This window comes from Etheostoma spectabile, chromosome 22 (assembly GCF_008692095.1).
Source record: "Etheostoma spectabile isolate EspeVRDwgs_2016 chromosome 22, UIUC_Espe_1.0, whole genome shotgun sequence".
NCBI lineage: Eukaryota > Metazoa > Chordata > Actinopteri > Perciformes > Percidae > Etheostoma > Etheostoma spectabile.
In genome coordinates, this window is record NC_045754.1 from 7,119,160 (window position 1) to 7,128,733 (window position 9,574).

At 42.1% G+C, this 9,574-nt stretch overlaps 2 protein-coding genes across 4 annotated transcripts in view; both read right to left on the bottom strand.

The window, feature by feature from the left end:
* otos (otospiralin) overlaps positions 1 to 9,574 on the bottom strand; it is a 23,941-nt gene that overhangs the window by 5,283 nt on the left and 9,084 nt on the right. The window lies entirely within an intron of this gene.
* On the bottom strand, positions 10 to 9,072 carry and1 (actinodin1). 3 transcript variants are annotated; one of them, XM_032504144.1, is made up of 8 exons: positions 8,809 to 9,072; positions 8,174 to 8,268; positions 5,438 to 5,482; positions 4,976 to 5,121; positions 4,316 to 4,729; positions 3,616 to 3,870; positions 2,462 to 3,504; positions 10 to 42 (listed from the first exon to the last, which is right to left on the bottom strand). In XM_032504144.1, exons 2-7 carry the CDS (start codon positions 8,244 to 8,246, stop codon positions 2,503 to 2,505), a joined length of 1,935 nt encoding a protein of 644 aa, XP_032360035.1. In that variant the 5' UTR covers positions 8,247 to 8,268; positions 8,809 to 9,072; the 3' UTR covers positions 10 to 42; positions 2,462 to 2,502. The 3 variants fall into 3 exon arrangements, with proteins under 3 accessions (XP_032360035.1, XP_032360034.1, XP_032360036.1); XM_032504143.1 differs by lacking the exon at positions 10 to 42 and having other exon boundaries at positions 2,080 to 3,504; XM_032504145.1 differs by lacking the exons at positions 10 to 42; positions 8,809 to 9,072 and adding an exon at positions 8,503 to 8,746 and having other exon boundaries at positions 2,080 to 3,504.

A 9,574-nucleotide genomic window follows, 5' to 3' on the forward strand; every position in this document is an offset into this window, starting at 1 on the left:
GTGTGTGTGTGTGTGTGTGTGTGTGTGTGTGTGTGTGTGTGTTGTGTAAATAGTCAGTCATGGTGAGGCCTGCACCACATGCTGGATGTTGGTGGCTTGCATTTGCGAGCCTAGCTTGTTTGGATGAATATCAATCCCAAAAGAGATTAAGGGCGTTTTCACTGCTACTTTATTTAGTCCGGAACTTTTGACTTTTCAGTTTGGTCCAAACCAACAAAAAAAAGTGCCTCCTATCATTGTCCTGGATCAAAAGACCACATTTTGGTACGATCAAAAGAGGTGGTCTTGGTCCGGATCAAACTGAAACATGGTCTGGTTCATTTATAGTGTGAAAGAATTTATTGGATTGTTCGGACCTTCGGACCAAATACAAGAAGCTTTGGCAGACCCTCCTTGTGTTACAAGACTGGGGAAACTTCTTTTAAGGAATAGCTAGGTGCTTAGTGTGTAGGCTACATGTGAGAGTGAGTGACAGTGAAAACCAAAAATGAGAGCGTGGCGTTGAATGCACTCAGAGCAGGCAGCTGTCTGCTGTCAGAGCAGAGAATACAGCTCTGCAGTTTACTTGGGTAGTGACAGTAAATAAATGTACCGTGAATAAATGCTCCAGAAAGAAAGTGTCTTGCTTCTCAACATTGCAACAAAACCAAAAATCCGCAGCAGTAGGGGAGAGCAGCAGCCAGTTAAAAAAAACTCCCGACACAAAGAGAGGATACGCAAGCATTTGAATATTATCCTTCATTTGTGAGTAAGTAAGTTCAGTCTTTACACATAGCCATGTGTAGTTAGCTACAAGCAGCTAGCTCCTGCATGTACCATTCATTAATTTCATTCATATCAGCTGAAGTAAAGTTGGACCCCAAAATCTCGAAGAGTTTTTTTAAACCTTTATCTTTAGTTGTTTTAGGTCATTTGCTGACAGATTTGATGTTTTTTCAATATCTATCTTAACTGCCTGAAAGGTTGGGTTGACATTTCCGGGATGGCACAACCTTTATCTCAGATAATGAAATAGAGGACTTACCTTGTAACTTGGTATTTTACTTCCTCTTACTTCTAAACCTAATATAATAGGTTCATAACCAAAAAACACTTTTTGTAAATCAATTTGTAGCTGACCCTTTTGATTATTAATTGTATTCTTTTACAGGATTCAAAAAAAAAAATAAGTACCCCAATGAAGAGGCAGATTCTGCTTTAACAGTGCATGGAAGAAATTGTATTGTTTTACAATTACTGAGGTGATCACATTAAGCATTTAGTAGTTTGATCTAATAAAGTTGATTAGGTAAATACTAATAAATGTGTCCCTTTTTATTTATAAATGTCATGCTTGTCAACCAGTTAACTGCAGGTAACGAGTGATATTTTTTTTTTCAGTGGCCATGATCAGCTGCCGCCAGCTAAAGAAACAAGAAAACAACAAGAAACCAATGAGTATTACCTCTTTAAACACCAACCACAACTTCACCCTCTCGCCACATCTCCTGACAGAATTTTTTTCTCTCTGCTATAACGACTAATGACAGTGCTGATAACTATGATGGATTCTTCAAAAGGCAGCTAAAGTCTGTAGTGTTGTGTAACTGTCTAAGCACTACAAGGGCTTCCCTGCGGACCTGAGTGGCTTTTGCTGCTGTAGACGTGTCAAGCCTCAGCATGAGGAGGGTCACAGAGCAGCGTGTTGGAGCTGGAGAAAATAACCAGCATGACAACACATTAAGTCAGAGAAGCGTAAGACAAGGGCAGTGAAACCCCTTTGTTTTTATGTTCCTCCTGTGTCTTTTATTGTGCATTTTATTGATCAGGAGAAGTGCTCCTAATTTTGTTAGATTTATTACAATGATAATAAAGCCAGGTCAAATATTGGGTTTGTTTAATACTTAGATTTATGAATAATATTTGCCTCAACTGTGATTAATTAACTCCCAGTTAGCAAATATATGAATGCCATTGACCTAAACCAAGATATTGATCTTATGTTAGCATTGTGACATTAGCAATTAGCTCAGAATCAGTTGAGTCAATGTACTACATGGCTGAGTCAAATGGCAGGATTCAGTGAATTAAATGCAAAACCAGCTTTCAAGAGCTTTTTATTAGAACATTCAAAATGAAAAAACTTTACATAATAAGTCACTGACAAAAGGTAACGAACAAATTCTAAAACCATTTGGAGAGATGCATACAGAAGCAAAGCTGAGCATTGAGAAGTCATTAAACATTCGAGTTTGAGGAAGTGGAAATTGGAAAGCAGTAGGCCAAAGCAACAGGTCTAAAGCAGCTAAAGACATGAAAACATTGCTGGAACACCCTCGGCTTTCTGAGTGTGCATACTCGCTCACTGGGTCCATAAACTTCTCTTGTGTCCCATGTCTGGTCCAGGTAGGATATCCTGAGCGCTGCGTGAGGCGGTCAGTGGCTCATGGGATTGTGTATTCATGTCCATTTGCATGCATGCGTGTGTGTGTGTGTGTGTGTGTGTGTGTGTGAGTTAGCATGTTATTTGTTGCGGTAGTCACCTGCATAGGCTCTGTGATCATCCTGCTCAGGGTACTGGTCTGCATAGCGCCTCAGTATGTCTTGGAGGCTGGGCATACCTTGTGACGGTGGCTGGTAGGACATGTGAGGCTCCTCCTGGCCACTCTGGTAGGGCTCTGTCTCGTACTGCTCCTGCTGCTCCTGCTGCTGCTCGCTCTCTGCTGCCCCCTGGTTGTGGTCCTCCTCTGCGTGATACTCCGGCTGGGGCTCGGGCTGAGGCTCATATCGGCGCAGGCGGCAGTCTCGGTCAAACTCAGGGTCACAGTGTGGGTTGGTAGGCTCCAGGACTCCGTTTCGGGTGCCATCGGCATTCAGGTGGGGCTCGTATGCCTCGGCCGGGTAGGGGATGCGGCGGTGAACTCCAGAACGAGGCTCGTTGGGCTTCACAGGGAAGCAGTCACGATCATAGCCTATGAAGCAGTCATAACCCTCCTTGGTTTTACCTGGGGGACCCAGAGGGTGGTGCTCCTCCTGAGCAGGCTCTTCATGATTGGGATTGGAAAAAGGGAACTGCTGCCTGGGGGTGGGAGGGCCGTGGCGATGCATAGCGGCCGCTGCTTCACGGATTGCCGAGAAAGGATCATTGGGGTTGGACTCTGGAGCAGCTTCCATGCGTGGAGCATATGGGTCGTTACCTTGAGCATGGGCCATGAATTGGCGCAGAATGGCATATGGGTCATTAGCTGGAGGAGAAACGGGGGCACTAGCCTGCCTGTACATAGCATAGGGATCAGTGACTCTGTTAGCATTAGCATAAGCATCCCTAAACATGGCATAGGGGTCGGTGTTTTGTGCAGAAGGAGGAGCAGCACGAATAGCAGCAGCCTCATCTTTTTCCTCATTTTTGTATGCCTCGGGGGGATTGGCAAATCGAGTGGCAGTTAGAGGGTTGCAGCCATCTTCATAAAGAGGGTTGCAGGATCCAGGCCCAGCAGGGGCAGGAGGGTTAGGGGCACGGGGCGCCTGGAGGAACACAACACAGTAGAAACAACATAAATCATGATAATCAAGGCATGGATGCAAATGAAAACATTAAAAACAAAAAGCATCTTTCACTATAATGAAAAAGCATACCACAAGGGAGGCAGCGTGGGCACAGCGGGGATCCCATAGTGGATCACAGTTGGGGTACTGCAGGTACAGACCAGAGGGGGCTTTCTGCACAAGTTTGGGTTTGCAGTTGGGGTCTTTCTTGGGGTCACAGCCAAGATGGGCGTAGGAAGGTAAGGGTCCGGCGGAGGGTCCATACCCGTGGGCCGCTCTCAGGTGGTACTGCAGACACTCCACGTCATCAGAGGCGCAGATACGCAGCAGCTCGGCCTTTTGCTCCTAAAGCATGAAAAAAAATGCAGAGATTGTAGCATGTCATTGAGGCTAAAACTACATGTACTGAATATTGTAGTTTATAGCCACACACATACACTATATGCTGATGTTTTTATTTGATACATCATGTTTAAACTTAATTTGACAGGATACATTTTGTTTTTTGTCAAAACTTAAAGGAAATTAAGGGAAAATTGTACACTTAGGTTGTTTTTTATTTAGCTCTTTGTTCTCGGAATTGCCATATTGAATTAATTGGAGGAGGGGCACCGCTACAGTGTCTTCTTTAAAACTACCACAAGAAGGCTAAAATGTCCAGAGTTTTCCAAATCTACACGTTTGCTTTTAGGTACGATTCTTTGCTACAGGTGCATCACTCTGCAAAAGCCTGAAGTAAATTGCTGAACCTCAATATACTAATTACTACTTAAAATGTCTGAAAGCATACCTTTGAAAGAAAAGACATTGCGGATGGAGCATAGTAGTAATACCCTGACTGTGGGTCTTTCGCTGGAGCAGCAGATCGGACATACAGAGGGGCTGGGGCCTTCACTGGTGCCGGGGCGGGGGTCTCAGCTGGGAGTACCAGTGGCAGGTAGGGGCTCTTGCCCTGGACCAAAGCAGCATACAGACAGTATGCATCCTTGGTGGGGTCACACATTTTCACAGGTGCGGGTTTGGGGGGCTCTGGCTTAGATGTGGGCCTGCTGGTGTAGGAAGAAACGCATTTGGGGTCATCAGAATCGGCACAGGACTTGTAGATCTCCCCCAGGTGGCGCAAGTAGGCCTTGTAGGAGCGACGGCCCTCAGCACGGTTCTTGTTCTGGAGGTAGGCCAGGTAGATGCGGTCCATCTCCTGAACCTGAGAGGGCAGGAGGAGCCGTTAATTGGTTAGCTGAGTAAAGAAACAGTACATAAAAGATGCTAAAGTGCTCCATAGAATTGAAGGGGAACTGCAGAGTTAAAAGATAATTATCTGTGGGTTTATCCTTTCACTTTAGTTATCTGACTCAAATATGAAAATATTGAGCCTTTAAGCATTTTTTAAACCTCTCAAATTGTATCACTGGAATCCATTTGACTGTCCCTTTTTTGTGTGTGTACTTACTGCCTCATGGTTGCCATTGTCAGTGAAGTACTTGTACCAGCCCCAGAAGTCCGAGTTCTGTTTGTACCAGCTGATGTTCCTACGATTGCGGATCAGCCTCCTGTGTGACTCTGCAGCAGCCGCCCTCTCCTGGATACTTTCCCTTACTGAGGGCAGAAAAGAAAAGAGAAGGATCTGCTGATCTCAATACTCATTTGGACATCTTGTTCAAATTAACTTTATAAGTTTCTAACAAGACATTCAAGGCCTGAAACATGTTATATTTGGGGGAAGAAATTAAATTGCTGCTATATCTCATTAGATAATGATGATGTTTATGCAACATTGAAGCGAAGAGAAGAGATGCAGTAATACTCTTTAATCAGAAAGTACTTTCACCCTTGGCAAATTGCCACTGTTTACTCTTTAGAAACAAACACTAATGTGCAAGTATATGCTAAGGTACAAATATAACATATTTACCATCTCCTTTCAGCTTTTGCACAATTGGTCCAGCAGACAAGAATGCTACAAAAACAGAGAAAAGCAAAAACAGATGTAACATCCAGAAGTTGCTGAAGTCATGAAATTGCTTATTCTTTCTATTCTGACCTTTTTTAAATGTGACTGCTGTACATTAGCGGTGATATATGGCATTAAACCTCAAACACTTACAGGCACATATTGTTCATTAAATAGGAAAGGAGTAATTGGCTGTGCCTGAAGCGCTGGCAACTGCAACTCTTTGTAGATTTTATAGGTGAGCCTGTAACATGAAACCCCATGCTGTGTTTTCAAAGAGCTGTGTGTGCACACGTAATGTCTATGTATGTGCACTGTGTTCAACTCCGCTCCATGTTTCTTTCATCTCCACAGGGAAAAGGTGTTAATGCTTTACAGAAGGAGAGAAGGTTGAGGGAAAGTAGGAAGAACAACAGAGGAACAGATGACAGGTCTGAAAGAGAGATCCTGAGGGGATAATTCAGGGTTGTGTGACGTGTATCAGACATGGAAAAACATCAATTTCTTTAAAAAAGAGTTTTGATGCGCTTTGATGGAAGAAATCAAAAAGATGTCATGCTCACTATAGCATGTAAAGTCACATATGAAGGATAAAAAGCAACAGTCTGCAGAGGAAAAACAAACAAAAACGACAAAGACGTGACGGTGACCTAAGGTGATAGGGCGATTTGGAGGAGGAGGGTGGGCTAAATGATGCTGTCTCAGTGTATCCGCTGTGTTGTTGTTTTTTATGATCCTGTAATAAACTGGCTGGCACATCTGGAAATGGCAGCATTTTAAGAGGGCAGAGGAGGAGGTGATGCTGACAGGTACAACATTTTTACGGGAGCAGGAATGATGAAAGAAACATCTCCTCCTACTACTCCTTTTCCCCTATTAAACCGTCACACAGTGTAATTTAAAAAACCTTTTTTAAAGGAAAGAGGAGACTGGCCCCACTGTAAATATGCCAATCATCTTCAAGAGAAAACTGGAAACAGGTGGCGGACAGGCACCCTGTCTTCATGTTGAAACAATGTAGATGATACATGATCACCACAGGGTCTGTTAGAGAGCCACATAATCATATACATGAAGCACAGTTGAATTACCATCACTCTTGTAGCCGGTGTGGCGATGACATCCATGTCCATGAACTGGTGAAGGGCAGAACCCCTACGCAGTCCAACTAACCCCTTAGCCTTGAAATACTGACTGTGAAGCTATAACTCAAGTAACATTTATCAATTAAGAGTTTTAAAGAAGCATGGTAACCAAGCAAACGGAGCAAAAAAACAAGTGCTGCGTGCCGCAGTAATAATGATCCAATAATATATCAAATCAAACAGACATGGTGAGATTCTTTTGCCCAATGAATACTTTTAATTTTGGCACTTTACATTTTTGCTGCCAACACTTCTGTAATTGCACTCAAGTTGGACTTCTAAAGTAAAGTCATCTGAACACTCTTTTAGCACGAAAAGTTAGAATGAAAGTTAAAACAATTCACAAAATCCACCATATTTCTCTACTTATGTGTAGATATTTTAAGATTTCTTGGACTCCCAAATGTGTACTGTGTAGCTTTGAAAAGGACACTGATTATGGCATTCATATTGTGGTATCATTAGCTCCATTTCCATGATTATTGTCAATGACCAGTTGTCATTTTGAATGATGTAATATTACTGCATGTTTAAGTTTATCATTTTTCCTTCACAATACTTTTGCTCCAGTATTTTGCAGTTGCATGTATCTGACTAAATTGAGCTTTTCATTTTCAATGCCTACGAAATGACCATAATTTGGGGATTTTGAGCAAATTGTGGATGTGTTGTCTTGAAGGATGCACTCAAAATTACATCCAATTAATGCTGTGTCTCTGCTACCATTAAGAGATAATGGCTGACATTTTTCATCAATGCATTCTCGTAATGATCAGGACTTTTAAAGATTCATACTTGGCAGTAGTACAGTGTGGTCATTTGAAATAATCCCCACCAAATGATTCACTCATTCAGTATTATAGTCAAGAAACCTGAAAGATGCTTTTCTGTTTTGTTCTTTTTATGAATGGAAGCGAGAAGTGTTGGCACTTTAGTGTTGTTTCGTGTTTGTTTTTTGTCTAGTGTGTTTTAATGTAGTCAATTGAGATTACAAGTGAAGAATAGTAACATTTACTCAAGTAGTGTACTTGAGTATTTCCATTTCATGCCACTTTATACTTCTTTATTTATTAGCTGTAGATCCTAGTTGCTTTTGAGATCAAGGTAAGAAACATTTAGGTTTATAAAATATGTTTCATTGTTATAATTAAACTAGAGCTGAAACAGTTAAAGCTATAGTGCGTAGTTTCTTTCTCCCGCATGATGAATTCTAAGTAATGAGAAGAAAACTGTTGCCGGTCCACCTGATACAAGCCTTCCGTGAACGTGCATTGAGTACTGTTACTTTTGATGCTTTAAGTACATTTTTCTGTTTCTAACACTTACAAACTTTTACTTGTGATGGAGTATATTTATGGTCTGGTAGTGCTACTTCAGTATAGGATCTGAGAACCTCATCCATTGCTGGTGATTACTTAGTTTTTGCCAGTTTTAGTTCACCATGAATACCTTGGAAGTTACTATATACTTTATCGTAGAAATGATCAAGATGGTGACACACTGACCCTGGTATGTGATACTGTCTGTAATGTCTGATCCCCTCTGTACTCACCTGGCAGCAGAATCACAGCCAGCAGAGTTGCGATGAACACACCGTAGAAACTGGTTTTCCTCCTTCCAGTCATGACTTCTTCTCCTCCTCCTCTCCTGCCAAAGACAACAACATACAAAATGATGCTTAACTCCAAAAAACCTTACAAAACTGATGTTAGTGGCTAATTTTAGTTAGTTATTTAGTTAGGGCTAGTAAAATTACATTTGTTTTCACTAGTCAAGCTATTTTCACTAATTCTGCTGCGTTTTCTTTTGACACAGATCTCAGAAATACAACCCCAAAAGACTCTTTTTTTTACCACCAATAGTGCAGCAAATCTTACAAACCTTATAAATCTGAGGTCTTAAATGTCCAATCCAATCACAACCTGAGACCCCAGACCTGTGCTAGTTTTCACTTGAAGAGCTGATGAAGTGACCCCTGCCGCTTGGAAGTGAACTCTGATCTGGAGGCTTTAAAGAAACATGTTGCTACAAGGTCTCCTGGCCAGGGTGAAGCTGCTGCTTTTGTCATCGTAAAACAGCACCAGGTGTTGTTCAGCAGTCAAACTTAACTCCAACCTGAACTTAAGAACTCGTAATTACCTAAAAGAAGTGCAGAATCACCACAATGTTTGTTTTTGAGTCTCTTACCTGGGGTTATTTTATCTTCTGTCTGCGGATCTAGCTGTGGACTCAAATGAAGCCAACTCAGTCCACCTGGGCTTAAACACCAAGTGTGTGTGTTTGTGTGTTTGGGTTTGATGGATGTTCCTGGTGCACCCTGTCCCTGTGGCCCTTCTTACACACTGCTCTCATGAAGAAATGTGGCAAGGTTTTAAACCAAGCCCGTTCATAAACACTCGCACAGAAAAACGCATGCATGGACCACCTGAGGGGGGTCAAGGACTACCTTAACAAGAGGTGATTGGTTAGATCTTTCTGAAAGTTTCAGCCAACGGCAGGCACCACAATTAAAGACAGGAAAAGAGAGAAGGTGGGAGGGCTTAAAGCAGAGATGGAGACGTGGAGAGATGGGGTATGAGAAGTTATCTCAAGTGGGGGTTTTGAATTTAACCTTAATTGATAATTAATTCTATGTCATATTTAAAGTTAGAAATCAGACTCTGGATCCTTTTGTTTTTTTGGATTAAACAATCCCTCCCAAGCATAAATAAAAAAACAGAAGACAGAAAGGTACAGAAGCAAGAAAACATCAGGAAATAATGAAGGGGAGACGCCACATAAGCACTTCTCAGAGACCCTCAACGAGGGCCAAACCACAGCTTCTGTCTAAACCTGAACACACACATGCAGGGACAGCTGGTCTGCACATGAGGAATTTGATAATCTACAGTTTCCTCCTCAGTTTTAGTGTTCAGGCATGCTAGCCTGTGTGTGTGTGTGTGTGTGTGTGTGT

What these genes read in the sequence shown, in the direction of transcription:
- and1 (XM_032504144.1), bottom strand. Translation starts at nt 8,246, where the DNA reads ATGACTGGAAGGAGGAAAACCAGTTTCTACGGTGTGTTCATCGCAACT. An exon ending in ACAATGGCAACCATGAGGCA is followed by an intron (nt 4,730 to 4,975) that starts GTAAGTACACAC and finishes CTGCCCTCTCAG; the next exon opens with GTTCAGGAGATGGACCGCAT. An exon ending in CAATGTCTTTTCTTTCAAAG is followed by an intron (nt 3,871 to 4,315) that starts GTATGCTTTCAG and finishes TTCATGCTTTAG; the next exon opens with GAGCAAAAGGCCGAGCTGCT.